Source organism: Ranitomeya variabilis, chromosome 4 (genome assembly GCF_051348905.1).
Source record: "Ranitomeya variabilis isolate aRanVar5 chromosome 4, aRanVar5.hap1, whole genome shotgun sequence".
NCBI lineage: Eukaryota > Metazoa > Chordata > Amphibia > Anura > Dendrobatidae > Ranitomeya > Ranitomeya variabilis.
Genome location: NC_135235.1, coordinates 283931299 through 283949684, shown reverse-complemented (window position 1 = coordinate 283949684; position 18386 = coordinate 283931299). Strand labels below are relative to the sequence as shown.

Genomic DNA, 18386 nt, shown 5'->3' with positions numbered 1-18386 from the left:
GCGCAGTCTGCTGGTACTAGACGCACAACCATCCTAGACGTTATAAGAAATCATTACACCGCCTCAACATTTACCCCGGCAGCAACATGCCATCAGTGAGTCTTAATGAGTTTCTGGGAATGCAGGCTCCTGGCTAATAGGTTTGCAGATGCCATATTGTCTAAATTGGAGGTCTTCAGGGCCTTGATGATCGGCATTTCGTGTTTGTCAATTATAGATACTGTTCATTCAGATTTTTTTTATTTTAATGAGCGCAGATTCCAAATGTTTTCAAATTGATGTGATCTAAACAGCCAACGAGACATGTCTGCTCTATATTAATAAAATGTGTTCCTCAGCTCTTGAGTTTCTAGGCTGCATAGTGTTTTATTTGTCAGAGCTGCTTGGAATCATGAAAAATTGGTAAAAATTGCAAATATCATCTGCAAATACTGGAACTATGGAGGTCTGTCCTTGGTCATCCCAAAGGAATAATAGTTTGGGATTTTTTTCTACAAAGGTAAAAATTTAATTTTGGAGCCCTCATCCTGTATCTAAATACTATAGCTAGAGATGAGCACAATCTAAAATGCTTGGATACTCGTTACTCGAACAGGGCAAATCCTAATGCTCAGATGACCATTTCTAGTAACTAGTATAATGGAAGTCAATGGGAAATCCGAGCACTTTTCCGTCAGACCCTACAAAGAGGTCTGGGGGGGCAGTAAAAATGTTGAAATGGATGGAAAAAGTGCTGACTGGAAGGAGAACCGCAATGGGGAAGGCTCCTGGAAGCATCTCGGATTCCCAGATCGCTGCTGAGAACAATGGTGTCACACTTTTACTCCACTTTAAGGACTGACAATAAAACATTCAAAATTGACAAAAAATTTGAGTTTACATGTACAAAATGTTATGAAACATTCTTTCTTGTATAATGACTAGTATATGAGGCAAAATTTTAAAAGGATTTTTTAAAGAATAATAATTTAAGTACCGGTAAACCAAAATTGAAATTTCAGTGTAATTTATGAAGGAACAAGGACTGCCAAAATGTGATGTAAGAGGGACTTGGATACATCCTGTATTAGACATAAAAGCAGACCTCATACACAATAGGTTCAGTTTGTCATGTAATCGTACTCCTAGACTCATAAGGGCTATGCGCTAAGTGAAAAGCCTGCCAAAAATTACAATCTGGGTCATCCACACCCTTGAAGGCAACATCTGGATGGACTCATTAAATAATAAAAACTGTACACCCCTAGCAAGCCAATGTTGGTTTTTATTTCAAATCAACTAAATTTCACATAAAACAGGTTCTAAAGTGTTTATGACAATAGTCAAGTTTTTGACCAAAAATATTTTGTGAAATGAGCCAGGCCAAGCGGTTTTTAAAAATTTAAACCCACTGTAGTTGTACACAAAGCACATTAAACTATATGCATGAATCACTGAATCCACAAAAAATTTTGCAAGCTTTTTTCTTTTTTAATACATCACCGAAATGTAACAACAACCGCGTTAGTGTATGGATGAATCACTGAATCCATAAAAAACAATTTCAAGGTTTTTTTTGGATTTTTACGTAACTGCAAAATGTAACAGAAAGCATGTAAAGCTGTATGGATGAGTAATTAAATCCAAATTTTTTACTGCTTTTTTGTAGCGTTATATATACCACCAAAATCTACCCAAGAACATGTAATAAATAATCTATGGAGGAGTAATATAATACTAAAAAATGTTTCAACAATTTTTTTGAGCATTAGATACCAACGAAATGTACCCAGAACATATAAAACTCTATGGATGAGTAATTGAATTCAGATACATTGAGTGTTTTTTTTTGGATGGTTAGATATCACAGAAATGTATCCCAGAACATGAAAACTGAATGGGTGCCAAATTTAACCCAGTAAAAAATGTTAATGCTTTTTTTGTTTTACATACCACTGTAATATACCACTAACCAAGTTAAACTGTATGCATGACTAATTGAATCCAGAAATAAAATTGGAACGTAAATATTTTAAAAGTGTAGTTTATGTACTTTTACACTCATAAAGGCTTTACAAAAAGTGCAAAGCCAGGAAAAATAAGGAGGGTCATCCATAGACCCCTGAAAGGCAATTACTGCCAGGCCTCTTTTCCAATATTTTTGAAGTGCAGTTGCTGTACTCTTACGCTCATAAAGGCTTTGCACAAAGTACAAAGCCAGTAAAAATGTATAAGGAGATTGATACAGTAATCCTCTTCAGGTTTCCTTCCTCAGGAGCCTGTGGGGGACTGCCTCCACCTACTTCCTGGAGCCCAATTCCCAGGTGTTTGGGCTGTAAGAAACCCTACTTCAGATAGTGTGGGAGCCCCAGACATATCGAAATGGGCAATAGCGCCCTCTGTCACCTGCACAATCGGCTGCTCCCACATAGGAGGTGGGGAAACTCAAGGACAGTACATTCTTTCGGGGTTTGATATTAGCCCTGTCTCGAGCCACCTCAAGGAGCCTCTCAAAGGCCCATCCATTCCTCAAGAAGGATTCATACTGCTCCCTTCCTTATGGGATCACACCCACTTCATACCAGCAATGTTGTCCCTCCATTTAGAGGAACATGATCCTGGTTCCAGTCCTCAGCTCTTGCTGCTTTTGAGGCAAGTGTTCCGTCTCTACTGCCCGATGATTAAACGAGATGTGACAATAGGTCCCAAACTCTTCAATGGACCCCCTTCTCTGCTGACTGTCATAAGAAGCGGCCATTCCCCTGGATGCCAACTCTCAGTACATTGGGTCTAGCAGACCTATTCCTGGATCCCCTCCTTGTCTCTTCTGTCCAGCCTAGGTCCCACAATCTTCTCACCGGTTCCTGGATCCTGGCTCTCCCATTAGCAGTCCGCAAGAACCCCAGCAGTAAAGAATAAGGCCAAGGATCGGGCCTTGGTGGTTTCAGGTAATAGAACGGATACGGACCACAGGCTCCTGCCATCTTTGCTGTTGCACGAGCTTCCTCTGGCTCCAATATTCCTCTGGTCACTCGCTTGGGAGTTTTGCATGGTTCTGCCATCTGTTTAACCCACTAAGCATGTTACACTGTATGGATGACCAATTGAATACAACCAAAAAATTATCATTTTTGGCGTGTTGTATATCAGGAAAATGAACCCCAGACCACGGAATACTGTATGACTTAGAAATTGAACCCAGAGAAATTTTAAAATGCTTTTTTGGACATGTTAGATATCATAGAAATGTACTCCAAGCCGCAAAATACTGGTAGAATATTCATAAAATTGCAAGTGCTAAATAGATAATCAAACTCAACTATTAAATCCACAGCTAATCTGACACCAGTGGTGCCCATTGGTCTGGTATCGATCTAATCTATCGTTATAGATGTGTCTTTAACATATCCCGAGACGAACATCTTTAAAAAAACAAAACATGATTTATTGATACTCGATCCCGGGTTTTATTAGTGTCTTGTAATGTATTTATTTTGTATTGTAAGAAATTTGAGTTCTTACCCAAATTCCAGAAAAGTAACTGCACTTTTTTTTTTTTTTTGGTTTGAGGCTTAAAGGGTCAAACAATTTTGCCTTCCTTGCATTAGTAGCTAAATACAATAATCGAATCCCCTTAATCCCTCTGTACAAGATCCTCTGTGACAATTGGAGTGCTGTTCACACTGATACCCCGCAGGCTTACTACTTTCAGAACAATATGACCTCCAAGAGCAGAATTAGTCTGTGCACCATGTCGGCCTCTGATCAGCGGCTGCCGATGAGCGGTAATGGCTGCTGACCGCTATTGAACTTGACACCGAATGACGGTAGGAGGAATCCTATTGGGCGATTAGCAGCCCTCCAGCATTAGGGTCCGGAATTGGATTGCTGCGTCTGATAAAGGTTGATGCTAGGGGCTTGTGAAATCAGATTATCCGCTCTGGATTTATCTCTTTTTATTACTTGTTCTGCAGATGATGAATGTAACAAAGGAGTACTGTCTGGACATCGTGGAGAAATTCGAGCCCTGCCCGGAAAACAAAAAGGAAGGCGTATTGGGGATTGATGGTATGTACATATAGACTGCGTCTGGCAACGCACCTCATCAGTTACTGCATGGAGCACTAATGGGTCAGGACAGCCTGCAGGTCGCCAGATGGTGCGTGATTTGGTTTCCCAGCATGCTTTTCTATTAGCCCAAATTTGCAAACTGCCAGCCTCCGATAAGGTCCCCGGCTTAGTGTTGTGCTGCTTTTGTCATGGTATCTCTGATAATCTGGTTATATATGGATTACAAGGGATGTGGATTTCCCAGTACACAGAGCTCATCTCTTTACTATTGTTGGGTTCTTTATAGATTTCCACCTTAACCCTTTCAGGAACAGTCCATTTTCTTTCACTTTCCCTTTTTCCTGCCTTTCTTCCAAGCCGCAGAATTTAGTATTTTTGTGCATTACGTAGAGTATAAGGGCTTGTGGGTTTTTTTTTTAATCGGTATGATTTTCACCATTTTACTTTTACCATATAATGAACTAAAGAACTGGAAAAATCATACACGTTGTGTAACTTTTTATTTTTATACTTCTGCAACTTTGCATTGAGTTTAAAGGGAACCAAGAGCCCCACTGCAGGGAGAAAATGAGCTTTATTCCCTTTGGCAGCGTTCAGCTTTCAGTCATAGGGGTGGTAACTGATAACATGCCGGTAGCACCAGTATGACTGGAAGCTGAAGGGTGCTGGGAGCAATAAAGCTCATTTCCTCCTGGCACCGGGGCTCTCGGTGCTAGTGTCGACTGGTGTCAGAACGCTATTAACCTGCAGATTAACCCCAATGAGAGCCCCACTGCCTGGAGAAAATTTGCTTTATTCCCCCTGGCAGCATTCGACTTTGTCATAAGGTTGGTGACTGAAACCATGCCGGTACCACCCGTATGGCTGAGAGCTGAACGCTGCTGAGAGCAATAAAGCTTATTTCCTCCTGGCAGTGGTGCTCTCGGGGCCGGCGCCGAACAGTGTCAGAATGCTATTAACCTGCAGATTAACCTCATATCAGCAGGTTTATAGCGTTATTTTACATGACCGGTTCCCTTTAGGGGCTTATGCAGACGAGCGTGTAAATCAGGCATTTTCTGAATTATTTTTTTTCTCGGTCCGACTGTCTATGAGAAAAAACGCGTGTCTTACTGTCATCTGAGTCTCATACATTCAGCCTAAGGGTCAAAGAAAAAAAATCTGATGCCGCGTGGACCATCAGAGTGGCATCTTAATTTTACGGCTAGATTTCTGTTATAAATCTCGGAAACTATGTGATCATGTACGTGTTTTAATGTATGAAAATGAATGACACATAGATAGCACACAGGCATCACATGGACATATGAAAAGGACACACAGATGGCATAGGGACTATGACACAGAGTTTGGGGTTTTTTCGTTTGCACGGCGGTCTTTATGAAATAAAAATAATCTAACAAATCTGATTCTTCAGGTTACTCCGATTACGATGACACTGCACTTGAATAGTTTTTCTAAACACTTTAATGGTTAAGAAAATTCAGAATTGTAAAAAGATAAATTAAAATTTGTTGTGTTTCAATTTTGTTGAGACCGGAGACGTTTTCATTTTTCCAACAATGGAGCTGTGTACGAGTTTGCGCTGGCTTTTTTTATTGCATTTTTTTGTGGGGGTGCTGTGAACAAAAAATAAATGTTTTGGTTTAATTTTTTTCTTTGTGGTTTATCAAAATGGGCTAATTACTTTTATATTTTCATATATCAGAATTTTACGGGTGCAAAATCTTTTTCTTTCTATTTAGTTTTTTTTTATGAATTGAGGAAAGTTGGGCGATTTTTTAACTTTTTTTAATTCTATTTTTCCTTATTTTTCAAAACATTTTATATTGGTTGTAAGTGTATTTTTTTTAGTCCTTAAATGCCCTTGATCTTGCAATCGTCATTTAATCGGTTGTACTGCATTCTGTAGTGTCGGTAATGACAATCATGATGGCTGTCATCACCTGGGACAACTGAGGTGACACAAGCCTTTGGATTCTCCTAGGAATTAAAGATTTAATTTTTTTTTTCCAATTCATTGGTAATCCTATAATTAGTAGGAGTTAATCTGTCAGAAGAGCTCATCCAGTGATTAAATTACACGATCTTGTAGAATGAACTCTTCTCTACCTTCCCCTGGAGACTAATGATATAGTGAAAATTACAACCATATAAAATGTATATTGTTTTATTCCCCTTCATGTAATTAATGTATCAAGAAAATGCTCACCTACCAGACCTTACTGCTTCTCAGTTCTTCAGAATGGGACCCCCGCCGGTCTCTTAGCTGCTTCTTCCAATGGGGGCATCACATGGTCTTTGCAACCAATCGGTGGTCGCTGATCAGCTGCAGCCTTCACATTTAGTCTTAGCCATTGATCTTTCAAGCTTGGACAGAATGTGAAGACTGCAGCCATTAAGGACTACTGACTGGTTGCAGAGACCGGCAGAAGAATCAGCCAGGGAGACCGGTGGGGAACAAAGTGTGATATGGTGCAAATTTTTATTTTTATTTTTTTCCTTCACCCGGTTTACGTTTCGAATGTGTTTCATACTAGTGGATATCCCTTTTTTTAGGCATACACCATCAACATAAAAAAAAAGAATCTAGACCTGTTTGGTGTCTATGAATCGTAATGACCTTGGAGAATCATAATGGCAGGTCAGTTTTAGCATTTAGTGAACATGGTAAAAAAAAAAACACTGGGATTGCAGTTTTTTGCAATTTCACTGCACTTGGAATTTTTTTTCCCATTTTCCAGTTAAAACCAAAGTACAACTTGTCCCGCAAAAAACAAGCCCTCACATGGCCATTTTGACAAAAGCAAAAATACCTCCGGTCATGAAGGGGTTAAAAACAAAAAACTCTACGCAGCTTTGTTCTAGCCATAATCATAGTCGCATAAAGAATCGGGTTTCTTTTTATTTTCACCAAAGACTAACCGCCGTACAAATTAAGACCCAAAAGACAATGGAAAAATTGCATTATTTTCATAATATCACCATATTTCGAACATTTTTTCCCCATTCTTCAGTACATGACATTGTAAAATTTGAGGCCTCATTCAAAACTACAACTCGTCGTGCGCAAAAAAAAAAACAAAACTTGTATGTTGATGAAAAAATAAAAACTTACGGCTCTTGAAGGCAAAAAAAAAAGGGCAAAAATGAAAAACTTTGTAGTCGGAGGGATGAAGTTACGCACATAGCCATGCAGTTTCCATAGACAAATAGCAATAAATGTAGATTTATTTTTTTGTAAGAATGAGCAGAGGACTTTTGGATACTGGGTTTGTATATATGCCAGTGATATAATGTGCAGTTAGCGCATGCAGCATGTTACATACAAATTTGCAATTTTTTTGGGTCGAGTGCTGACAATTTAATAACCTACGTATAGGATAATGGAACCATTACAGAATAATACAAGAGAAAGCATCTGTTTGTTTGTGTGATACATGATGAAGGCAGTCATTTTCCTGAATAATAACCCTCGCATTGCTGTACAGACTGACATGACAAGGTTATTGACCGGTGAAGAACAAGGTTATAAAGTTATCAGATTGAATGCATTTCTAAAGGGAATTCATCACTTTGTCATCTGTGAAAAGTTTATCCATAAATCACTGGGAGGATCCGTTTGGAATTGAGATCATGTCTTAGACAGATATTGAATCATATACTTGCTTGTGATTCATTGCTGACAGGTTTCACCAACTACATGCGCAGCCCAGCAGGAGATATCTTCAATCCGGAACATCATCAAGTGAATCAAGACATGACCTTGCCACTAAGCAACTATTTCATTGCATCCTCCCATAACACCTATCTGATGGGTGACCAGCTCATGTCTCAGTCCCGGGTGGATATGTATTCCTGGGTCTTACAGGCTGGATGCCGCTGTGTAGAAGGTAAGGAACTGCAAAAACATAAGGCAATACTCATTATCCAATAAAGGAGGACATTGTACATAATAAAGGAGGACACTGTATGTACTGCAGCACTGTTAAGGACGTGGGTATGATTGAATATATCAGTGGCACTGCAGGAAACCATCATCAGCTTCCTGCTTTGACTCTCACCAATAGTAAAAAATAAATAAATAATGATCTCTGCGGTAGGGAGGGATTCTGTTTTTACAATACAGAGTTCCAAATCCACTGCAAAGACAGTGGTAATAAATAAAATTCAGGCCAGTAAGGGTAGCTAGGCACTTATTGCACACAAACATCAATGAATTAAATGTATGCCGTCACCACCAAAGCTCCGCCTAGTGGAGGCTTCAGACACAGTATTGTATCTTATAACTGCCTATGCAGTCATGCTGGAGCTTTAACGAGAACCTATGTATTATCTTTAATAACCTCTTCTGCATTCATTACATTTCTTTGTAGATCAGCGGGGGGTCAGGGAACAAATAATAAGATCCAGCATCCACAGGAAAAAGGTAAGTATCTCAAAACATTATTTTATTTGTGACATGGACGAAGAGCAGTTAAGCTAGAAACGCATAGACCTATGTCCTTTTATTTATTCTACGAGTCTTTTTTTTTTTTTCATTTTTAACCATGTCGCCAATAAAATAATATTTTAATATACTTAACCTTTTCCTGGGGATGCTGGATCTTTGTATTTGTTTCTTTATCTTCACCCAAAAGTCATTGTGAAGTTTCTGTGTGCTTACACCTTACATCAGTCATTTTATATAATTTCCTTAGTATTAGGAACAAGGTTAGAAAGGTAGATGGCAACGGCACCTGCCTTTCTGTCTGCATTAAATATATAAAATGTAATAGCTCTGATCATTTTGCTCTGTAAACCACACCCCTGAAGCCATATGCTAAGGAAATATATTGGGCCACTTCTGTGACCACCTTTGCATTTCCTGAATAGCCACTTTATCTTGAGGATGATGATCCCTCTCTGCAATGTGTAAAGGTTCACAGACTTTTTGACGTCTTCTGTATTTCTAAAAACCTGCATGCACCTTTCCAATGTGTTTTGAAATCTAAGTGTACTTGAAATATCTTGATGGAATACAGAAGATCAAATAACAAACGATGTGAGAAATGTCTTTGTCTTCAAGTCTCAGGGTGAGCTTGCCTGACAATAAAATAAATGTTTCTATAAATTGAAGCCACACACTGAAAGAGTTTATTTCCAGGTGACCCGCACACTTCATCTCTTCCCGGGAAAGTGATAAAAGGCTGAAGCAGTAAAGTGGTGTCGTCTTAAATACATTTAAAGTAAATTTGGTTTTCGTAAGAGAAATGGCTTTCTTTGTGGCTAAGCAAATGTCTGTTTAGCAAATCTCCGGATAATGCTTGTGCCACTCTCCGTTTTGGGGACGGTTGTACCTTGTCAAACACGAGACATTATTATTATATGGATAGGGGATAACTTTTGATTCTGCAAAAAAAAAACCTTTAACTTTTTAATTGATCAAGATCAAACTATGGTGTAGGAAGTTATTTATGATAACTGAGACCGTTCATAAGAAATGTTGCGTATAGTTTTTTGACAGACAAATGGAGTTGAAAATGGCTCCTATCTTTCATATTAAGTGTCTGACCACCATTTTTCATGTTTTCATCATGGTCAAGTTGTGTTTTCATCTCTTGTATTCCATTTAAACCGATGTGTACTATATGCATGTTGATAACAATATAAAAATTAATTCCAAGGAAGCTATAAAAATCTATTTTTTTTCCTTCCTTTTTGTAAGTTGACTGCTGGGATGGACCAGACGGGGAGCCCATTGTCCACCATGGATACACCTTAACATCCAAAATCCTGTTCAAGGACGTCATTGAGACTATTAACAAGTATGCATTCATCAAAAATGAGTAAGTATTGGGCATCGGCGTTCTTTCGTGCTCACACATCGAATTTATAATCCTGTTGGTTTATAAAATATGTCATCTTGGCAGATCAGAATTTTTTTAGGTGCTGTTCGGTTTTATGGATGGGTAATCCATCACTTTCCTTATGAGCACGTTGTACATAAATAACTGGTATTGGACCTGACAGCACAGGTGGACGTCACTTTGTATTAGATGTTAAAGAAAAATTTACTAGTGCTTTTTTTGTTCTTGGCTATTGTAAGCTAATTTTTCAATTTTATTACTTAATCAATTTTCTTTGCTGCAACAGGACATTTGTTATTGTAGTATTACATGCCATCCATCCAGATGTATGGATGACCATGGCTCACAATGCATTTTTGCCATACAGCTGAAGAGTATTGAACATTAAACCTACACCCTCCGTCCCCCACCACCAGGCATAATCACTGTCCCCACTGGGGCTCACAATCTACATTCGCCATCAGTATGGTTTTGGAGTGTGGGAGTAAACCGGAGAACCCGGAGGAAACCCACACAAACACGAAGAGAACATACAAACTCCTTGCAGATGTTGTCCTTGGTGGGATTTGACCCCAGGGCTGAAAAGCTACAGTACTAACTACTGAGCCACCGGGCTGCTCCTTCAATTGCCATCAATAGCAGTTGTGGTCACCCAACTGTTCAAACAACAAAAATCACACTTTTCAACTTTTGACGGATTAATTAACTTCAGTTTTTGGCCATAACCATGCCCTTTTTCTGAATCCATGTTTCCTCCCTGCCCATTTTCGGCCTCTCCACGTCCCATTACCTGAAAAGATATTTTTGGAAAGGTTTGTCAAAGCCTAAAATATTTGTTGACTTTTTCAAGACTCCCTGAGCCACCCGGACATTCGGCGGGAGTTGATTTTATGACGTTCCTCTGACGTTCCTCAGACATTCCTCAGACGTTCGTCAAGTTCCTCAGATCTCATCCAGTCCCTGTCAGTCTTCACTTCAGTTTTACCATTTATACATTAGGAAGCTCAGAATGAACAATTAGTCACTCCAGGATAGAAGAAGGCCATTCAGCCTTAAAGGGAGTCTGTCATCCCAAAGTGAAAATTCACTTACTTACACATTTATATAATGGACTTGGGCCCCTATAAAATAATACCAGTAACACACAGTTCAGTTTTGTAGTTGCAGATAAATTCACTTAAAACTTATATGCAAATGAGGGCACCTTGTTTCACCATGACCATGTCCAATTTCTTTTTGTCCCACTACACCCTCCAATTTGCATATCTGGCCTTGTCCCTGAGCTTGATTGACAGCGCTGACTTTCTCACAGGAAATTAACCCAGGACCCCAGTGCTAACCACTGAGCCACCATACAGTGCATACTGAGCCACCGTGCCTCCTACACAAAAAAAACTTTTTAAGCTTGCATGATGGTGTTTTATTTTAAGGACGGGTGGAATTCGCCCCTATACTTTCAGCTTTGTAATAATTGTGACTGGTTTTGTTATTACCCACTTCTCCCACCCCCCCCCCCCCATAATAGTCACTTGTGCTTTGCTCCCCTGTTGCGAAGCAGAAAACCAGACATTAGTTCAGAACAGAACTGTACATCAAGTTGTTAGAAATTACTGGATTGATTTTCTGGACGTTTATCTCTGTGTGAGTCTCAATTAAAGGCTCCTGGAGTGGATATGGCGTTTTCTCCAGTGCAGTGTTACTGACCTCTCGCTCCCGGCAGCTCGTTTTCTGAGGTCTACAAGCCGCCATAATAATGTGGCCATTATGGCCATTATCATTTTCCCTTTTATAAGAACTGAACAGGAACTTTCCCCTGATGGCTGGAATATCTAATAATCGTTGTGTTTATAGTTAGTCAGATCGCTTTTACTAATCAAACTAGTAGTAGAGTTTGATTGTACAAGTCATAGAACAATAGTAAAAATGATACTGGTCTTGTAGTGATCCGAGGTACCAGAGCTTGAGACATCAAGGTTTGAAGGCTCATTTCAATTAGCCTGGAAGTGCTCTGAGGGTGTGACAATGTGCTCGGACACTACCTCCTACAATGAATTTAAGGCTAATTTGCATGTTGCTGCTTCATTGTCACTCTTTCTCAGGAACATAAACCAAAACCCTTATAGAGTATCTAAAATGTAAAGATTATTTGCGGAAATTTTTGTTTTTTTTCTGTTATAATTGCCAGTAAATTGGTGGCGGTCCAGGTCCCGAGACTCTGCCTTCCCCATCGTTGACCACTCGAAAAAAAAACCCAGAGAGATGCGCAGCTCTGTACTCCACCATTTGAGCACAACCGGGCAGGAGCTGTATGCTCCAGTCTTCCAAGCTGTATGCTTATAAAGATGTTTTACTAGGACCCCCATTATCTGCTGGCAATTAAAGGGACAAAAAATTTTGGGGGAAAAAAGTCTTACAAATGTTTACTCTTTAAACCAGTTGATATTTTAAATTACTGGTCAGTAAGGGTTGGTTGGTGTGCGTCCTGGTCCTGAGATCTTTACCGATTTGTACAAATCATGGGCGAGAAGAGCTCTTCTTGGAGCATGAGCAGAACAGTGTATGAGCCAAGCTAGAAAGTCTATAGGTAAGTATGCTGCTCTTCTCATCCTGGAAGATAAGCTGAACTCTTCTGACCTTTACATTGAGGCCTTGGACAGAAAAACCCTACTGATCCATAACCAATAAAAAGGTATAAATTGAGAAAATGAAGAATGAGAAATTTCACGAACACCAAAAAACTCTAAATGTTAAAAGGGTTTGTCTTATGAAGACCTAATCTGCACTGCAATGTGGGCCCGGTATCTGAAACCCTCAGCGATCAGCTGTTATCACTGGAGAGAACCATATGTGACCAGACCTGGCTTGACCCATGCATCTTGCAGTGGCCTCATGCAGGGTAAATGTACCAATGCACACTGACTAATAAAATAAAGGGGTGACCAATGTGACACACAGGATGCCCAGGTTCACCAGTGCTAGAAGCCCTCTATACTGAGAGTCCTCAAATATCATGGCGATCCTTTCGGCCCACCGGTTTTCCCAAATGGACCAAAGGAACCGCCAGTGCACACTACACGATCACCGTAGCATCCCATGCATCAAGTTGGCGGCTCTGACTTCTTTATGCGTCATCAAGTCATCGGGGCCCTATGGAGCTTTCCGAATGTTGATGAGAAACATGGTGTGAGGAGAACCCAAGACCGCTATAGCCAATCTGAACAAGGGATTGTCATGTTTTATTGCTAAATAATTACATTATAGTCTTAAAAAAAATATATATATATATATATAAATGTCTTATATTTTCTTGCTTCCCAGATATCCTGTCATCTTGTCTATTGAAAATCACTGTAGTGTGCTGCAGCAGAAGAAGATGGCACAGTACCTGACGGAAATCCTTGGGGACAAGTTGGATCTTTCTACTGTGGTTAATGGAGATTTTTCAAAGCTGCCTTCTCCGGAAGGCCTGAAAGGCAAGATATTGGTAAAGGTAAATATGAGCAGGAAGGACGAATTGAGACGTGAAGATTAATGCAGGTTGATCAGTCTGTACTATGGAAGTAATTTTGGAAATGTTATTGCTTCTCGGTCTACCTGGGTCTTATCCATGCCACTTCCTTCAGTCTGTCATCATTTCTCATATCTTGACCACACATACAAGATCTTCAAAACCAATTGGTCATGGTACCCAATGCAACATCTCAAACATGCCCACCAACTATCACTTCCCAAATTTGACTGTATGACCTCCTGATGTTCCAGACCTTGGTGTCACTGCTACCACTGCACCCACTTTATTTATGCTCCTGTTTGTGAGCGGTATGCACACGACAGATTTTAATGTCTTAATTTCCTTGTCGAGACCTGACTGGTCCTTTGCTTTCTTCTCAGTGTCGCCCCCTGTTGAGTTTTGCACCTTATAAATATTGAGCATTCACCTGAATTCTTTGTGCTGGAGTGTTGTATGGTGTTATCCCACTGTGCATGCATCAGCCAGGAAACCAAATAATCATGGCGGAGGTGCAAAATTTCAGCCATCCACATAGATGACATCACTGGGAACAACTGTCAATCATCATAGGAGGGTGGTGCTGGACAGAGGGGAGTGATGAACTGCAAGTGCATCACTACAGCCACAGTGCACTTGCAGTCTAATTTGCAAATAAGTAGGTCACTCAAGTAAAGTTAATATAGATAAATGCTGGTGAGAATAATTGAAACATGAGAATATCAATGAGAGGATCCCATAAAATATACGGTCTATATTCCCATCTATGTAGCTTAGACTATTACTGTATGGGAACCTTAATGTGGACATGCAATGGATAGATTTCATATTTAGTGATCAGTATGGGAAACAGTCTTCTGTAATACACAAGAATGAGAAAATAAGTCCATACTGATAGAATAACTGCAAATTTTAACATTATTTTAAGTTACATTCCTAATGCAAACATATTTGCAAATTAGACTGCAAATGCACTGGGGCTGTATTAGTGCACTTGCCGTTTATTTTGCAAATATGTTTGCATTAGGAATGTAACTTAGAATAACTGCAAATTTTAACATTATTTTATCCCTATGGACTTATTTTCTCATTCTTGTGTATTACTGAAAACTGTTTCCCATACTGATCGCCAAATATTAAATCTATCCATTGGAGGTCCAGATTTTGTTTCCTGTATGGTCTTAGCTACATAGAAGGGAATATAGACTGTATGTTTTATGGGATCCTCTCATTGATGTTCACACATTTCAATTATTCTTTCCTCCATTTATCTATGTGAACGTTCCCCCGAGTGACCTACTTCATCATCAGGCTCATTATGTGACATGGCAATCAATACAAATGACATCTAAAGGATCGATAAAAGTCTTGTTCGGACCAAGGCTGAAATGTCAAGTATTTTTTTTCTTTTTAAAGCCAAGCACTAATGGGCCAGTCTCACCATCTGAAGTGTTGCGATTATGTGTGAAGAGCTAGGAAACATACACTACAGATGAATGTTTGCTCTCGTCAGCCTGTTTTACTATATGGGAAGAAGAGTTTTCTGGTTGATATATCGATTGTGGCATTTGTTAATGGACCAATGCTGAAAAATAAATGTGCAGATGAAATGCAGAATAGATCTTGTACTTTAGTGATTGTCTATTGACGGTCAACAGAGATCCGTTAATGACCATCGTTGAGAAGGATAATGGAGGGTCCCACATTCCCCATCTGACCAATGTAAAGAATAATCCATTTACTCCTATCTAGTTTTGCAGAAGAAAACAGCTGTAGAGCGATTCCTTTTACCATATTCAATATTTTACACCCCCCAATAATAACTTACGGTAGGTAGCAATGGTTTGACATTGTGACCACCATAAATTGGGAAGCCTTTGTAATGCCTCGTTTCCAACCCTGACAACCCATCTTTGAGGTTGTTCTTTGCTATACAACAAAGTGGTTGGAGAATTGTATATATAGTCTTCATTCCCATTGCTTATATTTTGCCACATTGTTGGATTAATTTTCAACGTGATGTTAAGTGGAATCTGTCGGCAGGTTTTTTGCTATGTAATCTGACCGCACCATAATGTAGGAACAGAGAAGTTGATTCCAGCAATATATCACTTAGTTGACTGGATGCAGCAGTTGATAGAATCAGTTTTTTCTGCTGCAGATCTCAGCAGAGCTTAGAATGCTGGACTTTGTATAACCCCGCCCACACCACTGATTGGCTGCTTTCTTTGTACACTTTATATTGACAGAAAGCAGCCAATCAGTGGTGGGGGCATGGTTGGACCAGGATGCACCAAACACCTAGTCCTGTAGTGATAATCTCATGCTGATAAAACACTGATTATATTGAAACAGCAATAATCTAAATGGGTTTGTCTGAAATGAGTCTGTGTATCGCAAGATTTAGACTCATCCTATAGATTAGATTTTGTGAACACCATAAAAATCCTCATTCTTCAACCGTTTTGCTCAGTTGACTGGCAGTAAATGGATATTTTTTTTTTAGCCACAATCTGTTAATGCATATGTGACATGGCTTTTCTTTGATGTTTCTGACGGTGCAGTGCGAACAGCCATTCGTTTAACACTTTTTCCGTCTCCTCTCCACCACTCGACTTTTGGAATTGAGACTCTAGGTCAACCAAGGAAGAATTAGAGTGAATAAGACATTGTCTAATTGGCGCTGTCTTAGAGCACTTTTCTCCACCATACAGTAAGCCCAGGTCATTTTCTAGTGCAGTTTTGCTCCTGCCAAGAACCAAGTGAAAGGTGAATTACTCACCTGACGGAGGAGCCTTCCATGTAGAAATTTTGAAGAAAACAAGTTACTTATCCCTTTACCCTTGAGAGCCATTATTTTTTTTTTAAGAACTGTTTAGAGGATTTGAACGTAGAGACTTAAATGTTGTCACCAGTTATAATTGTCAGGTTAGTCCTTTTCCTATGTATACGTGATTTGTAACTGTAGTATTCTAATATTGGAGGCAGCCATTCTGTCTAATATTGGAGACCACCCACTACATGCCCCCACCATTTTCCTAAGCAGTGGAGGTTACTGGGAATATAGTTACATGTCTCGCTGTGAAGCATCTAGACCTTGAACCCATAGTTATCTATAAAGTAAAAGCATTGTAAGCATTTTGCAGAGGAATGTATCACCATTATTATTATATAATAATCTAAAAACTGATGCATTTTATTATCCGTTTTTTATTTTCCTGAGATTTTAGAGATATGAGATATAGATACATATAGTCCATAGGCGGTAATAGTTTGGAGAGGTTCATTGACCTCTGTAGAAGGGAGTGTTGTGGGCATGCTCGGTGATCTGTGCAGGGAGGGAGCAGAGGTGAGCGGTGGCCATTGCCTATTGTGAATGATTTAGGCCTTTGTTTTACATTTACATACATACATTGTAAGGACAAAAGTATTGGGACTCCTACACATCACACCTACAGGAGTTTTCAGGACATTATTCATAAACACAGCTTCCACTATTCTAGGAGAAAGAAGGCATCTGTGTATTTCTAATCCTGTACAACCCTCTATTCTATTCTACTCTATGGAAAACGACAATATACAGTACAGACCAAAAGTTTGGACACACCTTCTCATTTAAAGATTTTTCTGTATTTTCATGACTATAAAAATTGTAAATTCACACTGAAGAAATCAAAAATATGAATTAACACATGTGGAATTATATACTTAACAAAAAAGTGTGAAACAACTGAAAATATGTCTTATATTCTAGGTTCTTCAAAGTAGCCACCTTTTGCTTTGATGACTGCTTTGCACACTCTTGGCATTCTCTTGATGAGCTTCAAGAGGTAGTCACCGGAAATGGTTTTCACTTCACAGGTGTGCCCTGTCAGGTTTAATAAGTGGGATTTCTTGACTTATAAATGGGGTTGGGACCATTGGTTGTGTTATGCAGAAGTCTGGTGGATACACAGCTGATAGTCCTACTGAATAGACTGTTAGAATTTGTATTATGGCTAGAAAAAAGCAGGTAAGTAAAGAAAAATGAGTGGCCATCATTACTTTAAGAAATGAAGGTCAGTCAGTCCAAAAAATTGGGAAAACTTTAAAAGTGTCGCCAAGTGCAGTGACAAAAACCATCAAGCGCTAAAAAGAAACTGGCTCACATGAGGACCGCCCCAGGAAAGGAAGACCAAGAGTCACCTCTGCTTCTGAGGATAAGTTTATCCGAGTCACCAGCCTCAGAAATCGCAGGTTAACAGCAGCTCAGATTAGAGACCAGGTCAATGCCACACAGAGTTCTAGCAGCAGACACATCTCTACAACAACTGTTGAGAGGAGACTTTGTGCAGCAGGCGTTCATGGTAAAATAGCTGCTAGGAAACCACTGCTAAGGACAGGCAACAAACAGAAGAGACTTGGTTGGGCTAAAGAACACAAGGAATGGACATTAGACCAGTGGAAATCTGTGCTTTGGTCTGATGAGTCCAAATTTGAGATCTTTGGTTCCCACCACCGTGTCTTTGTGCGATGCAGAAAAGGTGAACGGATGGACTTTACATGCCTGGTTCCCACCGTGAAGCATGGAGGAGGTGGTGTGATTGTGTGGGGGTGCTTTGCTGGTGACTCTGTTGGGGATTTATTCAAAATTGAAGGCATACTGAACCAGCATGGCAACCCCTGCATCTTGCAGCGGCATGCTATTCCATCCGGTTTGCGTTTAGTTGGACCATCATTTATTTTTCAACAGGACAATGACCCCAAACAAACTTCCAAGCTGTGGAAGGGCTATTTGACCAAGGAGGAGAGTGATGGGGTGCTACGCCAGATGACTTGGCCTCCACAGTCACCAGACCTGAACCCAATCGAGATGGTTTGGGGTGAGCTGGACCGCAGAGTGAAGGCAAAAAGGCCAAAAAGTGCTGAGCATCTCTGGAACTCATTCAAGATTGTTGGAAGACCATTCCCGGTGACTACCTCTTGAAGCTCATCAGGAG

General features: G+C 39.8%; 1 protein-coding gene across 2 annotated transcripts in view; it reads left to right on the top strand.

Annotated features, from left to right (window-relative positions):
• PLCH2 (phospholipase C eta 2) overlaps positions 1–18386 on the top strand; it is a 694774-nt gene that overhangs the window by 562180 nt on the left and 114208 nt on the right. For both annotated transcript variants that reach the window (XM_077250076.1, XM_077250077.1), the window contains 4 exons: positions 3954–4047; positions 7740–7943; positions 9758–9878; positions 13218–13389. In XM_077250076.1, the coding sequence (XP_077106191.1) occupies positions 3954–4047; positions 7740–7943; positions 9758–9878; positions 13218–13389 (591 nt within the window). The remainder of the gene's footprint in view (positions 1–3953; positions 4048–7739; positions 7944–9757; positions 9879–13217; positions 13390–18386) is intronic.